Genomic DNA, 25,019 nt, shown 5'->3' on the forward strand with positions numbered 1-25,019 from the left:
GGCCAACATTCCCTCAGGAAACCAGGGCACGGGAGCTGCCTAGGCCTGAGGCCACCTCCCGTGACTGCAGTGACAGCTAAGAAAACAAACAGCACCGTATCACTGCAGGGGCCCCAGTCAGTGAAGAGCACACTGCAATTTACCCAGTGCAGGGGGCAATCCTTACTTTTGAGTCGCACACCTCTTTTCATATTTTTAAAGCGATGAGTTTTGACAAGAAGTTTTTCCACAAGCAGAAGTTTCAAGGTTGGTTTACTGAGGAAAAATGAGAAGTTGAATGTGGCATAGATCTCCTCTTACATGAATTACTGCTCTCTCCCACAGACAACACAGCTACAGCTTTCTTGGATAGAGTCAAGAGAAAGTTTCCTCTGATGCATGAAATGAAACTTTTCAGCTGTTTTTCTCTGCAGTGAGTACTTCGGGGAGTTTTCTATTCCACCCTTATTTTTTTTCTCCCCTCCTTTTTGACAGTTGTTTCTCGTTTCCCATCTACATCCAGCCTTCCCAAAAGAAGCAAAGTAGGTATTGCATCAACATGAAACACCGTCACGGTGGAAACATCTGCTTATTCTTCTGGACATGCAGGTCTATGCTGAGGCACCCTAGGCCTCCTGCAACATCACATTTCCCCTGAGCACAGGAGATGGAAGAGCTAAGTCAACAAAAGCAGGACAAAGAAGAAGGAGCTGCTGGGTGAGCCGAGAACAGCGGTGGGTCTGCCCAGGCTCGCAGCACAGCGCGTGCCGTGCAGCTGCAGCCCTGTGATGGAGGAAGAGTCCCAGAGCACCTCGTCCCTCACCTCCCACCAACACAAGGCAGAGAAGTCTCCAGCTACGGCTTTAGGTGTGAGAAGTATTTCCCAATAACGCTTTCTGGGCCTTTTTAGTTTTAACAAAATTTGAAAATAAACATTAAATTGTTAACCAGTTTTATTGGTTGGGATGTTGAGGACCACTAAGGTAATCCATGTACAATCCGAGGCTACTGCATTTCTGTTACAGTGCACTGAACCCCGCATAAAGGCTCTATTCAGAAGCAGCCCCTCGCTGGAAAGGGATGAAGCTACTACAATTAAGGGCCGTTTAATTCTTGAAAGACAGCCTGTATGCTGTATTCAATGTTCTTTGATTTAGGCACATTAGCCTCATACCATTATTTTATTCATCTCAACTTTCCTGTAAATTCCCTTGGAGAAGAGCCTTTAATGAAGAAATCATCTGCCTTAGGCCTACGTAAATGGCTTACATTTACATCACTTTCTTGGCACCACAGGCACGTCAGACAAAACACCGCATCTCCCCAAAATGGAGAAAATGCTCTATGACAGGCAAAAATGCTGAAAGAGACACCTTTTAGGAGGTTGTTAACAGTGCATCTTTCCTACCAACAATAAAAGTACACTGTATTTTAATTTTGAATAAATAATAACGATCATCAAACAACTTTGCACTAAAAATAAAGACAGTTCTGCAATGAAAACAAAGTAAAAAAAAGTTTTCCTGTTTATCTAAAATGTTACCACAGAAAGCCTTATTGTGTGGTTAAATGACATAATTACGCATGATTTCCAAAAAAACACAAAATGGTCAGCATTTTTTCTGCCTGAAAAATACCCACAGAATTTCAGTAAGAATGTCACACTACCAAGACATTTTTACATCCAGACTGTTTAAATTAATGGTACAGCACAATACATATGCACAAAATTGAGAAGAAATAAATTGCTTTTACACCGCTTAAAGTATCTGAAGACGTTAAACTTTCTTGAATTAAAATCTAGATTTATTGTTCTCATTTACTTGGCCCAGCAGTCCTAACTTAATGTACGAAACCAAGTGGGTCTCATTCCTTGCAAAGCACATGCATTTCCCACATCTAAAACAGCTGGCACAGATACGAATATTTGGGATCATATGGCTTAAACACAGTACTGCTTCTCCAGCAGGAAACCATCTTTTACCCTAAGCAGAAGAATGACTGATTTCCCGCCTGTTCTTAGCCTGTATCCTTAAGACTAAAAGAAATGTGTTATTAACTGGTAATTGGACTGCAAGGAGCTTTAAATCACAAATGAGCACTAAGCTTTTCTTAAAAGAAAATTTAGGAAAACTATGTTTACCAGAGAAGGAAGCTTAAGCAAGCACAAGTAATTCAGCACCCTGGATAAATTAAACTGTGCTCTAATGGCACAAAATATCACATGGAACAAATTCAGAGAAACTCAGCGAGACCTCTGAATTCAACTTGGATTTGGTATTGGTGGTGATGATAGAAATAATAGCAAAATACTCAAACTTCAAATCTTCGTTGCACCTCTAGGGTTTTGCATGTAGCGGCAATCAAGTTTTTACTACTTCTTAGTTCCTTTTTGGGTGTAACATGGCAAGACTTCAGCACATTTAATACTGTGGGATCTTTATTAAATCAGCTGATAGCTTGCCACCTCCATCAATTTCCTATAACCTTTGAAAGACTCATCTACTGCTGACTTCCCTTCCTCAGCTTAGGCGAAAGACCAATTCTAAATATAGAGCACATTTCTGAGGCCAGAAACACTCTGCTGGAGTATTGTAAGAGCCATATTTAAGAAGGAGGGTAACTTTTTAACAAAGTTAACAGGAAGTTACTTGTTTCAAAACACTAAGTAGATCAAAACTAACACTAGAAAGAAATTAACTGGACTGAACTAAGCTAAACAGAAGAGATTATCAACTGGCTAAACCTGAAATACTGAAGTTTTGAAAGTGAAATTAACCATTGAGTCCTGAATGGAAGAAACCCGCACAGGCAAAGGAGTGGCATATTTCCTGCTCCATATGATTGGTGCAGCATTGTATCTGTTGCTTGGACACACCTCTTCAACAAACATTGTGCTAGATACATGCAAAGCCAATTCCAGTTCAAATACTGTAAAACACAGTCTGTTTAGTAGTAAGGAAATAGTTTATGAAATGTTGTTTTTATGGTGGCTTTTTTTTTTTTTCCAATAAAAAACAGTTCTTCCTGGTACTGCTAAGCCAAATCACTTTTTTTTCACCTTACATTAATACCATTCTCCAAGCGAACACTTCAGCATTACAAGCAATACACCAACGTGGGGACAGGCAGAGTGACAAGAGCCCCGACCCCCCGGCTGCCGATCCCTGCACAGCTGGCACTGTTGCTGGCAGCCACACGTCCCCCCAAGCGTTGCCTCCACCCCAGCGCCACCACGGCTCGTGGCCACCTACACCCAAACCTCCCGAATCCACCACAACTCCCCATTCCCTGGGAACAGCTCAGGGAGACGAAACTTCACCAAGATCTCAAAAGGGAAAGAAGGCAGCTGGCTTAATCCACGTCTGCAATGACTTCCCTGGAGCATGTGCAACAGCCCAGCACCTCTGAAACAAACAGGCACAGGCAGTCTTAAAGACCTGCACTACCAGACCCACGTCCTGCTCTGCACAGGGTGGCCTCATGCTGTGACAGCAGACCCCACGGCCATAGCCAGCTCCATCGCCTTCCCCCATACAAGAAAGGGGTGGCTGCCAAGTGCCCACCAGCATCAGAGGTGCCCCGAGCCAGGAGGGGCTGGAGGGCAGGAGTCACCTCGCGGCACCTGTAAAGCCCTGCTCAATGATTTTGCTGAACAGACGGCAAGTTTGTCTTCTTCAGTTACAGCCAACTAAAACACAGACATCTTCGTAATGAAGAAAAATAAATAGATCACTCTGACTGAGCTGTATTTCCTTTTCATCCAGTCAGATGACCAAAAGAACCACTGAGCAGAACCTGAATCCAAGGCACATTATGAAGAGATGTTTGTTTTATGCACATTGAATTTCCTCGCAGAAATCTGAACGAGATGGAAACATACCTTCCAGGTTAGGCACAAAAGAAACACAGTACACCACCAGTCCTATAAACAAAAGCCCATCAACAGTTTTGTAACAACCCCATCCCACATTCATCTGAAGATCGTACATGATAAAGGCAAACAAAACATACAAAATGATTTCCCACTGATTTCTTTCCATAGGAACTTAAACCCCTGGTCCCCAGGAACTACAATTCCTGTGCATTTTAATTTCACCTATTTTCATAAGCAGCAGGTACCGCAAGACAGTAACGAACAAAAGCCCAATGTGCCAAGCTACAGCATACGAATGGGAAAGGTAGAAATGTCTATTACACACAACTCCTATATAACAAGGAACAGCTCAAATTTAAGGGTTTATTCTGTACCTACAGTACACTGAATGGTGCCAACAGCTTCAGTGAACGCACATATAATTCTCAATGATAGGAAGTGGGTTTTCCCTCTGCTTTTCATAGTTTCCTGACATTTGAGGCTTAGTTTTCCTATTGTCTCACCCTCATTTTGATGGATATCCGCAAGCCCAGCTTTTTATAGCCATCTCTCTCCTATTCTCAAACTTTACAAGCTCGTCTCCGTAACAGCACTGCCTGCTGCAAGACTGCAGGCTCCTCAGTAAATCCTTCCAAACACCTCAGCGAGTCTCAGTACACCCCTGCCTGTGCCAGGCAGAAAGCACCAGCAAGCTCTTACAGACCCACCGCTGCAGCATGCCCATGTTGGACTTCAGGACAGCATGCTGGAGTGCTGGCAAAAAGCATAATTAATCATGCCCTTAACAGAAAAGTGGAAATTCTTTACATGTGAAACTGCTCAGCTAAGTTTCTTCAAGTCTAATTTTATCACAGTTTGACTGCCATCTGCATATTATGTTCTTAGACATGCTAAGTAAGAACAGGTTAGAAAACATCACACATTTCTTCCTTGCTGCACTAAATACAATACGTTGAATCCTTTGCATCCTCCTCAGCCACCAGCAGCTGCACTTATGGGGGCAGAAAGAGGGAAAGAGGAAGAATAAAATGCTTTTCCAGAACTCCCATTTACTGCTGGTCTTACTCATGCGGGCTTTATTAAAATAGTAACACAGAGTAAAAACTGACTAAAGGAAACAGAACAGGGGAAAAAATCTATCTTAACAGCTGAGTTCAAGAAAAGTTTAGCAGCCCTCACTTTCAGTCACCAAGACAGAGGAAGATGCATCCTTAAAACAAGTGGTAGCTCTTGTTTGTCTTTTTGACTAACGTAATTGTTAGTTGCACCAAAAGTCACTGGTTTTGTTTCAGCATTTACTTATTGAAGAACAATAAAATGTTTTTTATTACACCAACCTGTAAGAGCTCATAACTTATCATATCTTTGCTATTAAAAAACCTGGCTACATGGTGTTACCGTATTTTGTCTCCAGGCTGCACACACATGCTCTGTATGTTAGGTACAAACATGCTCTCTGCTGGAACACAACACGTTACTGGCTTGTGTGATTTCACACAGGCTTGTGTGAATTTTAAATAAAGTATAAACATTTTGGCTATTCATTCACTTTTGAGAATTCTCCACTCAGCTCTTAAAGCAGAGAAAAATCAACACTTCTGAACTGGCTTCATGTTCCCATTCGCATTCAAATGCCAACCAGTGTTGGAAACCAGGCTAGTCAAAACAATATTAAAACACAGTACCGTAAATTCTGTAACAAACAGGAGGATAAATGAATTGGTTTTAAAAAGTAAAGGTATACTCGTAAAATTTGTCAAGGTATTTGATCCGTATGGCCCCGTGTTTAACTAGTCTGTTCGGCAGTTTTAAAGTAAGTGAAAGTTCTATTTTAAGACCATCAGAATCAGTCTGTATCCTTTAAAACCCCATTTAATCCTAATTACAAGTAAACATCAAACATCCCACAAATACTAAAACAAGAAAGGAATTTTAATGAGAACACAACCAAGAACTTAAAGTAGTCCTAAAGAATCCATTAAAGTTTTTGGAGCTTGTTTTTGTTTAAAGGAAATGGTGCAAAATGTCCTTGCAATCCCAACGTTCCCAAGATTGCAATCTGAAGGCCCCCTTAGATGCCATGCCTTAAAAGGCAAAAAGAGTCTAGACATACTGGTAAAACAGAACATTAAAAAAAAATAGATGTAGGCCAGAACATTAAAGAGCACTGCCAGCTGTACCGGGGAATGCATGAAACCTTCAAGCCTGTCTTGCTGTTTAGACTGTCTTACAACCGTTATATAGTAATATCTCACCCAAAATAGAAAGGAACCCACAAACTTGCATTGCATAATGGCAAATCCACCTACTCGTGATTTTATAACTCAAGAACAGATCTGCCTAAAGACTGCAAACAAACTCAGCACACTGCAAACACAGGACTATGAAATGATGTTAACAACGCAAAACCCTTACGACTCCAGCAACATCTTGACCTTCCTGGTCACAATTCTTATCGTCCCACCACTGTACACTAAACATACTGAACATCCAAGGCCTTCGGAAACTTTCCTAGAATTCTGAGAAGTGTTTTTTTTCTAGATACTTGGAAGATGTGATACCATCATATAAAATCAAAAGATCCCACACTCCCTGAAAGGTTTCATCTGCATCAGTTAAAAGGTTTCCAAGCATTAAACGCAACAATTAGAAGAAAATAGTGATAAAAAACCCTATGATGAACCCCCTAATAAATTTATTCACAACAGTCAAGTAGATGTCAATACAATTAGTATTGTGAAAGGAATTTCACGGGACAAAGGTGACCAAAGGTTGAAGGCTCCTAACACTTCCCTATTTCATCATATTAACAATGTGCTTGTTGCTTTCTTGCATGCACATTTCAGTTTAAAATGTCCTAAAAGTATAGAAAAATACTAAAATGATAACACTTGTAGTTGATTCATAAAATAATTCAGAAAAAAAATTGGCAGAACACCCCAAGAAGCTGTTATGAGCACTGCTATATTATAGCCAGATTTTTGCATCTGAAAATGAGAGCATTTAGTCTAAGTGAAAGTTCCACCAGAAGTGCCACCGTATGTACCAGATTGAAGTACAGGACATATTTCCATGCACCAGGTACACAGCTACTGTGCTTTTAAGCCATGCGCTAAAGGAAGAAACCATCACGAACAATTTCAGGTGGCTTGCAAGGTGAACACTTTGTGAACATATATCCAAGCTAAAGAAAACTTCAAAAAATTTCTTGTCTAACACCACCTGAATATCAGGTTACATAAAAAAAATGGTAGACAAACCTGAAGACATTTGCTAAGGTAAATATACATCATTATATTCTTATACAAATGAGGACCCTAAGTATCAAAGCCTTCGGATCAGAGAGTTGGAATTGTGACACTGGAAATTATAGTTCCCAGTTTAATTTGCACAAAATTAGATAAAATCTTGCCAAGTTACTCTGCTTACCTGAAATCCCCTTTCAGCTATTATGCTATTCTAGCAACATGCTGCAGTGCAACTGTGGATTTCATCCTGGACACCCACTAAATAAAATGAGGCTTCAGACCTGATCCCTGCAGGGACTGTAGCACTTGATTAATGCTGTTCCACACTGCCTGGACCAAGAGGTCTGTGCGAGTGCTATGCCAGCTCTGAGACCTCTCTGCCCATGGTCAGTAACGTTTTGGACCCATCTTTATTCATAATTGTGTGTTCTTACACCTGCTCTATGTAAGGTTTGCGTAGCAGGCTTTTGCTTTCCTCCTCCTATTATTCTGCAGAGTTGACGATACAGGCTCCAGAGAAACCTTAACTCTTCCATATTTTGGGAGCAACTGACTACACAAATCAACTAAGAAATAAGTGAGTTTTGTTTTTTTGTTTAAGTCAGAGTGCATTTTTTAATTCATATCAAATTTACAGCGACTGCTACCATTACAGACCAACAGCATTTGACCCGCTGTTAAGACCTCTGTTCGGATGGCTATTCACTGTACGTACACAAAAAATTCAGTACCTTGTTTCACCAAGTAAGGTGGGTGTTTCTGAAATACAACTTGGAGCATGGGATGATGACTACCAAGACAAAACTATTAAACTGAACTGACAAATGCTGCATTAACTGGTATCAAAAGGAACTGATACCTCCCTTACAGCAGTAAAGTATGCTACAACAAAAATGCAGCCTCTTAAATTTCTAGTCCTTTTTCTTATGTTACATGATAATTAAATCTCTAGGGAGGCTCATCAACCAGAGAGAGATTAACAGAAAGATTACAAGAAAAGAAGGTTGCTTTCCAAATCATAATCCCATTAGAATTACCATTCTCATCGCAGCATCTACAATTAATATAATGTACCCATTACTATTAAAGTGGTTCATAATGGTAGGGGGGGAAAAAGCATATATATTACAGACACAATAGAAGTTTCTTCTGAAAGCAGAATTTTAAACTATCCACCATCTTAGAGAAAAATCTGCAACTGGAGTTTAATGACTGTAGGACAACGGCCCATGACCTGACTGCATCTAAGGGACATCACAGAAGAGACCAAAAGCCATTTGCTTTGCTGTTGGATGACAGCCACAGCCTTTTCTTCACATGCACGCAGAAACAATAAAAACCAAAGCTAAACAGTGTTATCTCATCATTCTTCCTTCTATGGTAAATGTCAGTATAAAAATATCACCACACAGCAGCGCCGATCTATAACCTTTCAAGAGAAAACTTTCCCAAGTGAAATAAGGCGTCTCAGAGACACTGTACAGACATGCTCTACCTAAATAGGATTTCTAAGCATATGTGCCTATTACAAATGTTATCCCTTTAATGTATTATCCCGACAGGCTTTTTTCTACAAGATACCAAAGATCACCAGTATCCACTGCCATACTCCCGTTTTCTGAACGAGCTACAAATACCACCAAGCATCAACCACTCAACGTCCAATAGCGAAGTCACAAGCACTTCTTATACAAATGCCAATTTATTGTTTGGAAATTACAACAGAATAAAACACGGAAGATGCAGTGGAACAGCTCTGAACTGCCAGCATGACCCTAGCTACACAGCAGGGGAGGAATTCCCAGCAGAGGTGTGATAAGCGCCAAGGTCACCGTGCGCACTGGTACGCCACCGCTGCAGGCTGCCTTCTCCTGGGCCGTGCTCCTCCGAATGGATCCCCGGGCAGCAGGCAGTGCCCGGGCAGGCTGCAGGGGAGCAGAGAGCCCCAGTGACGAGCAGAGTCCACAACCACCCTGCCTGGCTTTGTGAAGCAAGGTGACCGAGCACACTCAGCCATTTCAAAGTACGTGGAGCAAAGAGTGGTTATGCAAATTGGCAGTGTTGACACAAGAACAAATGGGTATAAATTTGCTAGAGCTAAGTTCACACGCCAGAAACGAAAGAGGCTTGCATACCTCAGAAGAGCAGAATAAAACAGCAAAAGCTAACTTTAAAGGTGAAACTTGATCGCTTATAGGAAAAACTAAGGCATGAGGTCACCAGTGACACTGAAACTGCTTCAGGAGGCTCAGGTGTCTCCTGCAGTGCTCCGCTTCTCGCCAAGACCACCAACACCTTTCCAGCAGGACCAGCGACCTGAGCAGTGACCCTGCCACACAATCCATGACAGACAACGTCAGCTACTGACATCTATCAGGTACAATAATTGCCTGTTCCCGCTGGTACTACCATACATATACACAACGGTATTTCCTAACAACACGCCACAAGGTGCAGAGCTCTGGATTGGGGCGGGTGGGACGTTGGGGCACCCAAGTGACCCTCCCCTCCAGCAGCCATCTGAAGGATGCTGAGCTGAAGGCACGGAAACGCTGTGATAACAGAACTGACTGCTGAGCACCTTGGACTAGTTTTCAACAGGATTCGAGCAGTTAGCAGTTACCTTACTACTTGGAACATAAATTACGGCTATTTTTTAATGTAATTAACAATGAGAACTCTCAACAGTCTTATTGACGTACACATAGGTAGGTACTACGGGCCTTTTCAATGCTGATTTCTTCATCACAATAGACTCTAACAGCAAAGAATGTCAGAGTAGTCCTGGCCTTAACCAACTTCTGGATCTGGAAACGTGTAATGATAGTAAGCCACAGAACTTTTTCCAACATTCAGCTACTCTCCACCAATGAAGATGGAACTTTTTATACAGAAAATTGTGAACATATGAACTGCTATTCCCACCAGATTTCAGTTAGCCCAAAATCTTGCCTCCACCACCAAGCAATAGCACACACTGCAGAGAGCAAGCCCCGAGCAAGCACGCAGCGATGCTTCCCAGTACGCTCATCAGCAACTTGTAGCTCGGAGACCTCCCAAGCAGAAGCATTATCTCCATTAACATAGGTCTTTGATGAATTTCTGTAGTATTTGGAATGGGCACATTACAAATACAAAGTCTAGTGCTCTCCGGGGCAGGGAGGCCACCACTGCCTACCACAAATGCCACTCTTTCCCGAGGCAGCACGTGGTAAGGGTTTCCTGTAGCTGTTATCTTACTGCTCCAGTTAAACCATTCCTAACCACCACCAACATCGCAAGAGCTGGCTAAGCACCATTTTTTCAAGTTTTCACATCAAGCTCCAGTTATTTTACCTTAAATCAAGTGCCTGCAAATACCTAGCAGGAGGCTGGTGAGAACCAAGGAGGCTCCCATTGGGATCCTGCCTGCTTTCCTCACACCTCACCTGGTGACCCGAGGAAAAGCCCACCAGGAACTACGGCTACCAAAGAAAATATGAAGCAGGCAATGGGCAGTCACCATTTCCTGTGACAACGTCAGTGTAAGTATATTCCTACATCCAACTCTTGTAACAGTAAGATTATTAAAGACACAGTATTAGAGCAATGAAGGAAATATAACAATGCGTTTAGAAAAGCTGAAGGTAAAAACAAAGCAAGAAAAAAAGCAGCACTTGTCTCAAGTGAAACAACTTCCTGTGCAGAGGTGCTACCTGCTAACTGGCCCATCTATTTTGGATGGCAGCAATGGGCCCTTCCCAATTCCTCATACAGCAAACAACTTCCTTCAGCAAGCGCACTCAGAAGAGGAGAATCTCTTTAGGAAACTGAAGAAAAAGGGAAGAGGCACTGAAAGGTAACAAATCATTTGAGGATGTTCATAGAAAACTTTTCCAGGGATATCTGCTTGATTGTACAATAATCTCCATGGGAAGTATTAAAGCCCTTAAAAACATGAGAAACATAAAACCATGCCAGAGAGTAATGAAAATAAACTCTAAAGAGCTTTTCTGCTCTGGTCTCCCAGGACAGCTACATAATCTTCCACATCTGCTGCACAGCAAGGTACTGCTCCATCTGAATGCTGGAGAGCCGAGACAATTCCCACCTAGACTTGACCTTCCCAAAAGGAAAAACATTTCTCTGTGTAGTGCACAAGTGTACCAGCTTCTCCTCACCTTCCTCTTCCAGTTCATATCCTCGTTATCCCAAAAACATCAACATCCCATATTACTTTGAGTCTTCCTCCCTGTCCATTTCCCTTGGTGCTGTTTCCCTCCCCTTATCAGATGACATCTGATCAGGTCTGTCAGCCTCCCCAGCCCCCTGAAAACTCCTTTCCTGATCGGGTCCAACACCCACTGCCCTCCTTCCTGCCAGCTGCCTCTCTACAGAGCTCGCAGCTCTGCCCAGCCTCAGCAGCATCGGAGGTTTCCCCTCGCAGCCAAACAAGCGCAGAGAGCAAGCTCACCCAAATGGAAAGACACAGGTGAGCGCACTATCTGCTGAATATCTCACAGGCTTAGCAAAGTGTTCAAAAAAAAAAAAAAAAAAAGTGTAAATCAGTTCAATACCAAGCTCTTCTACATTGAACTTCTTGTTACTTCCTTGCTATTCTGAACATAAATCATCTTTAATAGTATGTATGGCTGACTGCTAATCACTAAGCTTAGCCTTGAATATTCATGAGAAACTCCAAATATTAAAAGTTTCCTTAGTTTTAATTCCCAAATTATAATTAACAGGAACACCCTGTAATACTCTTCAACCTTTTCTGGAAGTCAAGGAAATGAAAGCCTAATTAAGTCTTGGGAAAGTGCCGCACAATACTCTACATGAATCATTAACGTTATCGTAATCCTTTGTGACATTGCCCCTTTAAAGGACAGTTTCAGGCACATTCTCTTGAGATACGAATAAATGAGTTGGAACTCTTCTCACGTCCAGCAGCGCTTAAACTACCCCACAGGCCGAAAACATCATGCTGCTTTTCAGCTCGCAACAGCTCCTGTAGTGGTATTTCGAATCAATACAGACAAACCTAGAACCAGTAACAGAGCCCTGCAGTCCCCATGCCTTCATTTTCAGGCATTTGACTTTTTCCCTATTCCTTCTTTTGACAATCAAAAACGGCACCTGGAAAAGAGCCATTTCAGCCACAATGCCCTGCAGTTACACGTCACATATGGCACTACGAGCTAAGCTGTGGAAAGTCCTTCAACCGAAGATTACAGTAAGCGGCAATGTTTGTCTTCAACTGATAATTTTGTCTGCCAATCATGAATGTATTTTAATACGAATCCTGACATTAAATGAAGCATGTGCATTGTAATCTTTCCTGCAGCATTACTTTCTTTTACTAGAATATATTTAGAGACATTTTATCTTAACCAATTTTTGTTGAGGTTTTATTCTGTGCAGTGAAGGGTGCTCCTTCTCATTTTTAAAAATGAGTCAGTGCTGTACGACAGCCTGATACACATCAGTTCCCACAGTAGTTTTGAAGGTATTACTAAGCATTACGACAACAAAAATAATTATCTTAGGCAAATAAGTCAATTAAGAGAATCGTGGAACATGTTCTTTCTCCTCCTTTTCCAAAACTGCTCACTTTACCACCAGTTTGCAAAAACCAATAGTTTGCTCTACCAGTCATTACCAGAACTTAAATGCAGCTCCTTTGGAGTACAACCACACAGAAACTGAATTTGGTGAGGCAGTACATAGGCTTCCATCCTATCCAAGCTAATTTGTCAACTTCCGACCCACTGGATTCATACACTCTGTATGCACCATGTGTGCTATATCAGGCCACTCATTAAAAAAAGGCACAAAACATTACTCAGTTCCTCCAAAGAAACTCATCTGCACGTACGCCTTCGTATGTCCTACGACATACTGGAAGTTGCAACATACTCATTCAACAGACAAGAAAACTCCAGTGTCTCTAAGTCCACCATCGTATGGTTTTTACCATTATCTTTTTTAATTTTATTTATAAGCCCTAAAAATTTAAGAGGCGTGCTCCATAATTTTTTCATATTTGTTCCAAATGTATCAGTTTAATAATAGACGATTTACTTACTCACAATCAATAATCACTCATTTTAATTAGAAGCTTTTAGCATGACTTGCCAAAGTTATTAGTGTACCGCAAAGATCAGCAGTAGGAACAGAAACAAAAATCCTGAGGGCAGATTATTTTAGCATATTAGGAAGCACCATCCCAGAACTTCAACTGCCTGGATGGTTTTTAATAGTTCCAGGACAGGTAGATGTTGCACAGTGATGACAGCTTCTTTGGCTTCAGTCCTGAAAACACACAATGCAAATGCAGCTGCTCCCTGTCGTTCAGCCTACTCATGTAATGCTCATTGCTAACGCTCGCAGACCTCGGATTTTGTTCTGCACCGTGGAGATGAGAAGAAAACAAATTGCACTTCCAAATCCTGAGTTTTGCTGGGTATTTGCAAAAAGGACTATACACTGATAACCAGAACCCTCTATAAACTTGAGCTCACTGCTGAACCTAGTACACTTTGACTATATCTTACGTGAATCTGTCCATGCAAGCTTTGTCTTACAATAACTAGCAGTGATTTTAAACAATGAAGTAATACACATGAAATATTTAGAAGTTGGTGGGTTTTTGGTGTAGTTTTTCTTTTTAACATCATTGTCCTCAAAGAACTTACTTATATTAAGGGAATACAATTCATAGCATCTCTGTAAGGAACTACTTAAAAACCTATTTTCAGGTTTACTGTCATTTTCATAACTGCTCTAAAACACCCTTAAAAGTACATTTGCTAATTTCAAAGATGTTAGTAACAACACAACTTTGAAGTTTGATCAGATGAAGACATGCATCAGCATCATCAACGGAAAAACCTCAGGAGTTATTACACGTGTAATTGTTACAGTGCTCTAAGCTTCACAAGGACTTCAAACTAAGCAGTGTAGCTGTTTAGACTCTCCGGAGAAACACAGCATGTGTTTTCTTTGAGAATGAAAAATGTTTTCAGGGTTTTTTTGTGTGTGTGTGTGTGTGTTTGGGGAAGGGTTGTTTTAAGGTTTCTTCCCACTTTGTGCAACTAACAGAACTTCAGGTGTGCATTTGGAGGGCTGTTTGTTTGTATTTTAAGGTTTCTTTCCACTTCGTGCAACCAGCAGAATTTCAGCCAGCTAAAACCAAACGTGATGAATGTGCAAGCGACCTCTCACAGGCACCCCCGCTGCCCTGCGTGGCCAAGGCACGGCTGCAGCCCCGCACCTCCCAGGAGCTCCGGGCACCCTCCGCTGACCGCGGGGCCCCCGCTGCGCACCTGGCCCCGCTCTGCGACCCCAACCCCAATCCTCGTCCTCCTCCTGCAGCCCTGACACACCGCAGCCGCTCAGCAGCTCCCAGCTGGGCACAGCGGGCTGGGTTAGGTTGGGTTGGGTCGGGTCGTTTCGTGTTGTTTTGGACCAGCGCGCAGCCCCCTGAGGTGTTTGTTTGATAACCCTGGGATTCGATGACTTGCGGCGGGACCCAGCGGGCGTGCTGGGTGGGGTTTTACCTCAGCCAGCCCAGTCTGGGGGTACCCTCAGGCCCTGAGGCCGCCCCGTCCCTCGGGCCGCCGAGCACGGAGCCGCGGGGACCGCTCGGGCTCAGCTCCACACACTGAGCAAACCCCGGCTGCTGCCGGTGCCTCAACGGCTCCTCCGCCACCCCCAGCCCGGGGCGAGGCTCGCTCCCACCCAGCGCCCCGCCGGCCGAGGTGCCGTGGGGACGGGACCCCCCTGCCCCTGCCGAACCGCGGCTCCCGCCCGCGGCGGCCCTGAAATGGAGGCCGTTGGGCGGCCGCCAGGCGCAGGTACGCACCTCGCCGCCGGGCGGGGAAGGGAGCTGGGGGCGGCCCGGGACTTACCACCTCCGCCAGCTTGATCCTGCCGAAGGTGCCCCGCAGGTAGTCCAGGTCGCAGCGGAGGCCGCCCAGCCCTCGGCGCTGGCTGACGGGCTCGGTGGTGGGCTGGTAGGGGCTGCTGGCCCCCGAGATCATGGAGGTGCTGGACGCCTCGCCATCGAAGCCCTCCAGGTCCTCGCCGTTCCTCATGGTGCCGGTGCCGCCGGGGGGCCGAGGGAGCGGGCTGCGAGCTCCAGCCGGCGCCTAGCGGAGCGTCGGCTGCATGGCACGGCACGGCAGGGCAGGGCAGGGCCGGGGGGCTCCGTCAGGCGGAGAGGCGCGGGGACAGCGGGGGCCGCATGGTGCCGTGCCCGGCCCGGCCTCAGCCCCGAGGAGGAGGAGGAGGAGGAGGAGGAGGAGGAGGAGCAGCGGGAGCGCCCCGCCGCCGGGGGGCGCCCTCACCCCGCTGAGGGCAGCGAGGAGCCGCCGTGCCCGCGGCCGCGCCACCCGGCCCGGAGCCGCCCTCAGCCCGCTCGGCGGCGAGGCCGCCCCGCGGCTCCGCTGCTCCCCTGCTCCCGGCGCCGCTCCCGGCAGGGCAGCTCCGGCCGGGGACGCTGCTGCCGCCGCCGCCGCTCCGCCCCCTGCGCTCAGCGGAAAGGGCGGGGAGAGCCCGCCCCGAGCTGCCCGCCCCGAGCCGCCCCGCCCGGCCCCGGCCCCGGCACCTGCCCCGGGGCCCCGCTCGCCTCCCCTCGGCCGCCGGGGCCGGGCCGCTCCGTGCCTCGTCCCGCCCGCGCGGAGCGGCAAGTTTGGGTTCTAGGCACCGAGGGGGCAGCGCGAAGACAGCTTCCCCCACGGGTGAAAATGAGCCGTACCGCGTTTCAGCCGTTCTTCAACCATCTCGTCTTTCCCCCAGTCCCCAGTAAAAGTTTGTCTCTGGCTTCTAAAACACTGCAAACCGCCCATCTAGGATTTGGTGTTATTCACTGCAGCTCTTGTGTAGGCAGAAACAAATGACACTGTTTGTCCTTGGCACCTGCACGACTGAAAGGCATGTGGAGGTTACAGCTGGTGCTGCCTGCTGCCTTTGGCACTTCTGCAGGCAGGAGCAGGCTGGCATGGCAGGAGTCTGGGCTTCGGGGTTCTTGGAAATGCACTGATGTTGATACTAACACTGGAAAACGTCAATAATAGTGGCAGCTTACATTGTGTTTTTAACACAAGAGTTTATCCTCTGAGATATATCAAGCTGTTCACACTCCTCAGAATTACCCTTTCAAGCTGTTATGATACTGTACCTGCACCCGTTCAACTAGTGAAAACTCCCATGGTGTTCTTCTGTGAGTGTTAGAAACATTTTAACATGGAGTTTTGAAGTTTTCCAACGAAAGAGTTGGTTTTAACCCTTCTAGACACTTCTCGTGAAAGCATAAATAGGGAGAAACATGCAACACAACCGGACAAATACAACTGCAACAAATACAAATGAAGAATGGGTTTGCGTTGTATTTTTTTTCCCTCAACCTACAGACTGCCATGCACCACCACTGGAGTTGGAAACTCAAGGAGCTCAGTATTGTATCCTGTGATCCGTCATATTTATCAGCCAGATTTCTGCTCTCAGTCTTAGTAACAATCCACATTCTTATCTCTTGTCTCATTTTCTGTGATAGGATTTGCACATATATTAATTGTTCTAGCATCTTCCTCAGGCCTCTAAAAAGGTGTTGGTTTTGTTTTTTTAAACCATGACAGTAGTTCTGTTTTCCAAGAGCAGAGTGGATTATCACCCTTACACCTCTTTTCTTCCAGTTATCTTTATGCTCTGCTTCTTTTTTCATTCTCTTGAAGCCTCTTTCATCACCCTTCTTTTGGAGGGTTCTGTCTAGCGTCACATGTTTTTTAATTTCAAGAGATTTTCCTCCTCTTTGGCCAGAGAGCACACCAGAAACCCTGGACAGAGAAAGAGTTGATTTTTTTGGTCTACCTTTATCAGGCACAGCTTGGTTACCTGGAGACATATTGACAGCACACAGCCAGGTCTTTCCATAGCTTCTCTGGTACACCCTGGTGCTGGAAGACTCTGAAATATTCTCAAACAAGATAGCAAACATGCTTAAGAAAAAAGTTGCCCTTTACTGAAGGACAAATAGCAGGAAAAGAGAACATGAGCAAGGCATGGAAAAGGATGAAAACCTCCGTTCCTTGGGTCACCCAAAACTAGCCTAACCATACACAATTAGAAACGTGAAGGGAAAATCCTGTCTGTGATGGACTAATAGGTTTTTACAGTCTCTTGTCTCAGTTCTTGTATAATTCTGGGGAAATGAAAGGTCACACAAAGCTCCTTTTCTTGCAGGAAATATGATGACAAGGTGGCTGCCGGTTAGAAGAGCTTTCATAGATTCTTTTTAACCTTACGACTGCACAGCTGTTCCACAAACACAGCATTTCCACATTTACCTACAGAGACACTTAGCATCGGCTTTGAGGAGTTCCCGTGGTGGTTCTAGAAAGCCATTTGTAAGCAAAGGAATTGAAACATTTTTGAAGCATCCAGCAAACATTATTTTGATTAGTCTTTTGCAGTTCCAACCAAAGGAGCAATATGTTGAAGGAGAATCAAAAGGTGGTATTGCACAAGGCAACCGAAGGTCAAGGGAAGAGATGGTTGAGTGATTTAGGAAAAAAGGCTAGGTGATAAGAGATCTCAATTCCAGTTTTTGGCTTAGCACTGCATTCTGTGCAGCCTTCAGCAAACTTAGTTTCCTGTAAAATGGAAGGCATAACGCCTAAATATATTTAAGATCATGAGAACGCTGCAGAGTATGGGAACACTGAAAACGCTCTGTTCTTTGGGGAGTTAATTGCTTACACAGCGAAAGCACATTAAGTGTTCTCTCTGCTCCAAGTATCTCAAGTGTTATTTGAACAATTGCGAGGCGTGTTCTCAGAACCACGTTGACAGTGTCGCCGACCGCAGTTTCACAGGCATTCCAGGCTGCGTCTCGGGGCAGCGGGAAGCAGGCATGGCCAGCCACAGCCATGGTGCCCCTTTCGGCACCACGAGCCGTGCAGAGAGCTTCCCCCTTGCTCTAATGGCATGGAGCCAACACCAAGCCATACTGGGGGATTTTCTGGCATCCTCCTGGACGGGTGGGTGGGCTGGACAGACTTGGCAAGGGCTTGTGAGGTTTCTGCCAACATTTAACAAAGGAATCCTTTACACACATTCTTGCCTGATACGGCACCTTTTCAGTCTGCTCTGTAGCACTTGAAAGGAAAAAAAAGTCTACATTTGATATGTAAATAAAAGTATTGATCCAGTAAAAAGGTCATTGCATTCATCCAAGGCAAATCACACTGCTTTCAGATAACTTTCTGAAAGTTATTCCAAGTTCATGAGCTTTTCAAGAAAATCTTGCTATTTCACTGCATGGATGCATACCAAGAGTAGTTAAACGGCGAACTACATCAGTGGTCAGCACTCTAAACACCACCATAATATCAAGCTAATAATCAGGTCACTGTATTTATCAGAGAAGACTTCACAACCTGCTAAAATCTGACTAAACAGTGGAAACAAGCAAGAAACAAGATAGGAGTAAACCTAACTATGCTATTCACAGCTGTTGTAATTAACAAAGATCTGTGTTTTTACAGAACACTTAAGCCAACTTGAACAGAATCAAAAATTCCTCATCAGGAACTATTTCTAGGGCTGTGGTGATATATTGTAACCAACTGGCAATTTATATGTAAAAAACAGTCGGTAGATTATCTTAAATATTATCACTGATCAAACTGAACAAAGCAACTTATCTCAACTTCCATCTCAGCTATTCATATAACTTCTAATAAACTTCAGCTTTCAATGAACAGCCTTTGATAAACTTCTTGTGTTCATTTCATTAAATGCATTTAAATTCCATTTTCAAGACTGAAGTGTGCAACCCTATTGCAACTGAATACATCAGCTTAAAACCAGATTTTAACAGCTGCATTTGTGTAGTTTTAACAAACAAGGTATTTCAATGCTGATACATAAAATTTTGTAGATTTGAATGGTGCTTATTGTGAGGAAAATTTAGTTAAAAGTGTGAAAGGAATTCAAATCCTAACAGGGAAGTTCCATCTGTGCAAGTACCTGAAAAGAGCAGAGAGGTTCTTTAAGAAAATGCTCCAGTATTTCCACATGACCTACCAAGGGGAAGGAGCACTGGTACGCTGCCAAATTCCAAGAGAGCTGAGCGGTGATTAGAGTTTAACTCTGGCATCAAGAGAAGAGCATTCTTCCTTGAATTTCTCTATGTAAAAATTCTGAAGCTCTCACAACTGTTCAGTTAAAAAAAAATAAAAATAAAAATAAAAAAAATAATAAAGAACTTTCTTTAGAAAAATGTCTGTTAGGTTTAAGTGCCTTAGTTGGTCACATTCTCTGTTCTCACAGAGAATGTGGCGTGCACACCTTGATTCTGTAGCCATTGGCAGCATGGGAAGCAGGCAAACAATTTTGCTGAGTCAGAGTTAGGAATTAATGCAACGTACAGTGAGAATAAGCTGCAAGTTGTGAGATGGCCTTTCAAAAGAAGGACAACTGGCTGCAACAGTGGGGAGTCATGTAGTCAGTCATCTCTAACTGTAGGGGATGACTACTGCTGAACAGCACAAGGACTCCTGCTAGAGCACATCCAAGCAGTACTGCGCAAGCTCCCAGGCTAAGACCACTCAGCAGAAAGTGACCTTGGGAGCAATAACAAGAACCAACTTCCTTAGCTAGCCTTACAGCCCCTGCATGTTTGTTTGTGTTTGGTGGCTCTAAGTCGCCACGGGACCTGTCCCAGGGAGCTGCATGGGGTTGGCTTCACCTCTCTTAAGAGGAAAGGTGAAAATGTTGCTCCTTGAATTTCACCACCATCAATGAAGAGAATTTCTCCTTCAAAAAGGAACAGCACAATTAAGGCACTACTGGCAATAAAAATTAGAGACTTACTTTACAGACTGATGAATATCATCCCATATGCCACAAACAATGAGCCATCCACAGAATACCCCTCTTTTTCTCCGGGATTAGAGATTGACATGTCCTTCAACAGTTTCTGTCTACTGGTCCTGTTTTTCTCCCCTGCCTTTATCACTGATGAAGCTGTCACTGACTCTTTTCAGCTCCAAAAGCTTTTGTGGACTTGAGCAACCTGCAAGTGCCAGAGAGGGGTTACCTTGCAGCCACATCTGGGATGAAGGGCAGCAGACATTCTACATGAGAGAGGTGAAATTAATTTATGTAAAAAAAACAGAAGCAAAAACTCATATTCTTAAGAAAAGTGCCAGTGGACTTTTAATGCTGCTGGGAACCAGCCAAGGCTGTGGGTTACATTTCTTTTGAAAAAATCCCATATAATGAAGCACACTGAAAAATATGCAGAGAGACTAACAGCAATGTTTACTTTATTCATGGCACTACGTTTATTCAGGGAACAGAGAAGGGAAAAAAAAAAGCCCTGAACTGAGAAAAAAAAAAAAAAAAGGTAGTCTTCTTCCAATAATACTATAAAAACACACAAGCCTAGAACAGAAGGTCAGAAAACAGTAGTTCCTTCTGACTGCGTGGGCATGGTTGTGCTGCCCCTGTGATATCTAGTATTTTTACAGCAAGAGATGGAGCATGTAGGATACAGCAGGCCTTTGGATGGAAAGAGCTCATTTTTATTTTTTGAGGAGGTGGGAAGCTGAAGGGGAGGAAGAAAAATTGTATAAACCATGTTTTATAAGCAAAGTTTTAAAGGTCCCTTAGCAGATTTAAAAAAAAATAAAAAGATGAAGTACACTCACTACATTCTTTCTTTCCATGGATGTAACGGGCCAGCGAAAACAACTGACCTCAACTGTTTTAATACTGTTTGCTGTTACGTAACCCAACCACGCAGCCTCCTCCGCCTCTGGTGGAGAACTGCAAATGTTTAAAAAGTTCATTTTTAGTTTTCCTTCCAAATTGTTTTACCTGCAGTTACTGCTTATACCAGCTAACATGACAACAGTTCAAAGTATGTGTAGGTATATATATATTTGTTGTTGTAGGTTGTGTTTTTTTTAAACAGTACTCAATTCCTACTCACAACAAAATTTTATACTCAGCAACTTTGTCTCTTTCCTTGCAGAAAAAAGAGCTTCTTTCTTTCTTTAGTTATATAGGTCTTCTACATACAAGGGAAAACTTAAAATTATTTTTCCTGTTTTTTGTTTTTTAAGTCTTCCATCACTGGCTATAAACTCAAGACAGGCATATGGCCCCAAGTCTCCGAAGCTGTGTGAAGCGGAACTAATAAATCCTGATTCCCTGCGGACTTAAGTCTTCTCTTCCTACCTTCCCCACCTCACCCCTCCCACTGAGCCCAATGACCCAGCACCCTCCCAAGGGTCCCTTTTCTCACACAGTAGGCTTAGCTCCTATTTATGTCCCCAAACTGCCTAAATAATTAAAAAAAATAACAAGTGCTGTGCCAGGTCCCATGTGTGCAGCGACAGATTTTCATTTGGCCTGTCTGCCTACCAACTAGTCAAACTTACAATCCTAAGCAGAGCAAATCTTTGGATCTATTGTCTCCACCGAGCCACTAATTTTCACATAACTGGCATTATCTCAGTTACCTCTGAGCTCTTTCTTGAATGTTACTGAAGTTGGATTTAAGTTGTTTTTAAGCAGGGGGTAGCATAGGCCAGAGCACAAAGACAAAAGCAGAGGAAACTGTGGTAAAAATAAAATACTTCAAATATGACAGCATTCTCCTAATAGTTGTGCTCTACTTCTGCTCAGCTCAAAGGCAACTTGGGGAGATTTTGACAGGCTAAATTTGAAATATTTCAGATCCTGCCACTTTTACCGGCAACTTCCCAGCCCAACAAAACAGTATTGCAAGGTATTGCTTGGTTTAAAAAACAAAATATTGCAATACAGCAAGGTAAACAGTTGCTAATTATAGCTGCCTTCTGGTAATCCAGTATTTTTCTGGGTCATGTGTGCTTCTACCAGGAAAACACGCCCGTGTGTGACAACTCAGGCTTATAACATATACAAGTTCCAGTATTAATTCAGTAACCTAATTCTCTTATATGTATCAAAGACTAACTATCACTTGTTTCTTTCAAAATCACCACATCACAAAAGGACCTGAAATTATTATCAGAAGCTATTGTCAGCTGACAGCTGTCAAATAATTGGTATTGGAGTCACGCAGCGAGATCACAGCACCAACGAGAAACGCCCATATCACCCCTCCCTGACCTCCACACCTACACTAGGTAAATCCAGTTCTGGGGCTGGCCAGCAGTACCAAAGGCTCAGCCCAGCCTTTTACCTTTGTTTTGGATTTTAGAGATTTTCTGTGCAGTGACAACTCTTCAATAAAATGGAAGATTTTCCTACTTATCTCTCTCTGCACATGGCCATGGTAGTTTGGTCTTTCAGAGCAACTGTAGATTTGTAACACCTTCATTTTTAATACTCTCCAAAGCATAGTCAGCACATCAAATCCTTCATGGGTAATCACTTGATTCCTCTGAAAAAAGAGAGGTTTTAAATCACTGAGTACTATCAACTTACTATCCAGGTAAAACAGCTGTCATTAACCAGCCACAGCAAGAGATACTTATCTTCACCTCTATCCTACCCCCGAAGACATGACCAATAGGTGCCCTTAAACTTGAGTGCCACATCCCAGCCAGCTTTACGACCCAAATCTGTGGTCAGTCCTGTGTTCGGATACAGACTTTAATTACTGGTACTCAGCCTTGGCACACGTTACCCTCCCATAAGGCATGCCTACCACTCCTATTTGCTGTTGGACAATGTTGTGACTTCACCCCCTTGCAGGACAGTCAACAGGCTGGTGTCAGACCAAAAACTTGGCTGGGCAGAAAATGGCAGCATAAGGCAAGACAAAAATTGCAGCCGTTCCTCTGGGGCAACCCATGCCAGAGATTTCGAATTGCGTGTTTCCTTGCCTCGAGAGCTTCAACATTGTACTGAACATTCTTGCAAAGGTTCATGCGAGACTACTCCCAGCACCTTTTAGTTGCAATCACCTTTCTGGCATAGTTTGAAGGATTTTTATTTATCTTTTTTAAAAGTTTGGCAAGTCTGAGACAAGGAGAATATTTTTAAATGATCATAAAGCTACACTGAGTGCTAACTACAAACAAGTACCAACAGTTTAAGTGAAAATTCACAGTGGAAAAAAAACGCTTTTCAAAGGTAACTTGTGCTTATTCAGTGCAACCCAATTCAGCTCTCTTGTGCATGACCAGATGCAACTGTTTTGTTTTAGGGCTGGACATTGCTATTAAAGCTTTTGTTCTGAAAGAAAGGAACCAGAGTGTCTTAATTAAGACAATTCAAAAATAGAAAGAAAAAAACTTAATCCATAAGAAAATTCTTAGAACTGCATAAAACTGCTTTTGTTTGGGAAAATTTCACCAATTAGTTCTTTGAAAGACACTTGGCCTACACAAAAATTTGCCACAGAAGAATTATTAAGGGAACATGGCAAACAAAGGACAGAGCATCTTACAGTGGCACCTGAAGCAGCATTACCTACAGGCACTGATCCCAAGTCTGCCACTGTTTGGATTCGGAACATTTCATCTACAGGAAACTTTAGTGAAGTGTAATTATAATCAGCTGTCAAGGAGAGGGGAGTCAAAGATCTTTTTCTTCCAATAACAAGTTACAACTAACGACGTTGATTCTGCTACATACAAAGTCTGCAAACAAAGGCGATACAGAAAATGGCTTCCCTCATTTACAACATCCTCTTCAGACCTCTTTCAGGTACCTATTTGTTAGAGTGGTTTAAATATAACCATACCACTAACTGCAAGTCTGTAACTACGAATACCAGAACACAAACGAAAACATCAGCGTAACCATTTCAGAGGGCAACAATACTACACATCAACCAATACTGACAACTCAAAACTCTTACATTAGTCATTTCTAAACAATGCTCTATGCTGAGCACTATGCTCTTAGGTGTACTGCTGTATTTGGCAAAAGAAACACCTAATGCACTAATACAACTACCCACTGTGTCTTTTAAGGCAGATTAAAGCAGAATTAGATGCCCTATACATAAGGACACACATGATTCTGAAGCATCGTAGCACCGCATTACCATTTGTAAAGCACTTAATCTGAGAAAATTACCTTTTTTGGGTGGGGGGTGAGGAGTGGTTAAGCATTTCAGTTTCAAGTGTTATAAAGGCAGTGATGTACCTGTGCAAGTCAGTGCTTGCTTCAGTCCACTTTTCCAGAGAGAAGAATGCATACTAGACCAGATTCTGCCCTCACCTTCATTACTGCAACTCCCATTACATGGAATGGCTGTTTGTAAACCACAATAACATTTGACTGCAGAAATATCAGATGTTTCGGAAATCAGAGCCATGTGGTGTCCCAAAGCATTTGTTCAGACTGTTGACTTTCTTAATTATTTGTGCTTACATTATCTTCTCCATAAAATCTATCAGATCAGAGAATAAATAATTCGTTATTATCAAGGCTGTACCAGAACTGGCTGGAAGTTTTACATCAATGCTTCTTTGAAGGGGAAATCAAATTCCACCCAAAGTGTGTTTTTGGAATTAAACTGCCTCTATCCTCTGAGTATACTATTTGTTTTAATTAAAAATACTGAGTAACAAGCGAGTTCTGCTTTTGGTACTAACTAGTAAGTTAAGATGTTTCATGTCGTTCTATAGCACTGATCCAGGCAACCAGAATTTTTTATGTGTTTTTTTTTTTTTTTTTTTTTTTTTTTTAGGTTGTAACATTTATATATTGTTGATTGTATTCAAACAAAAGGTTCTTACCTCACAACAATATACCCTGACAAAATCCTGCCAAGGCTGAAAAGCCAGAGGGGTTAACACCACCATCTGGAACAGCAGAGTCAGTGAAAGATTCATCTTGTAAAAGCAGCTTATACCCTCCAGCAAAACGTTTTTCACACCAAAATAAAAACCATGTTATCCCAATTTTCTGTTTTAAATTTG

The 25,019-nt window shown here is 43.2% G+C and overlaps 1 protein-coding gene across 2 annotated transcripts in view; it reads right to left on the reverse strand.

Moving 5' to 3' along the window:
- The window catches only part of CMTM4 (CKLF like MARVEL transmembrane domain containing 4), a 58,662-nt gene extending 43,031 nt beyond the window's left edge, over window positions 1-15,631 (reverse strand). The window contains exon 1 of one of the 2 annotated variants that reach the window (XR_005268908.2): window positions 14,997-15,631. Coding sequence is in view for 1 of the 2 variants with exons in the window: in XM_027466758.3 (XP_027322559.1) it covers window positions 14,997-15,182 (186 nt within the window). In the remaining variant the exon portion in view is untranslated. The remainder of the gene's footprint in view (window positions 1-14,996) is intronic. The other variant, XM_027466758.3, reaches the window with a different exon arrangement.
- Between the last annotated feature and the right edge of the window lie 9,388 nt (window positions 15,632-25,019).

This window comes from Anas platyrhynchos, chromosome 12, assembly GCF_047663525.1.
Source record: "Anas platyrhynchos isolate ZD024472 breed Pekin duck chromosome 12, IASCAAS_PekinDuck_T2T, whole genome shotgun sequence".
Taxonomy (NCBI): domain Eukaryota; kingdom Metazoa; phylum Chordata; class Aves; order Anseriformes; family Anatidae; genus Anas; species Anas platyrhynchos.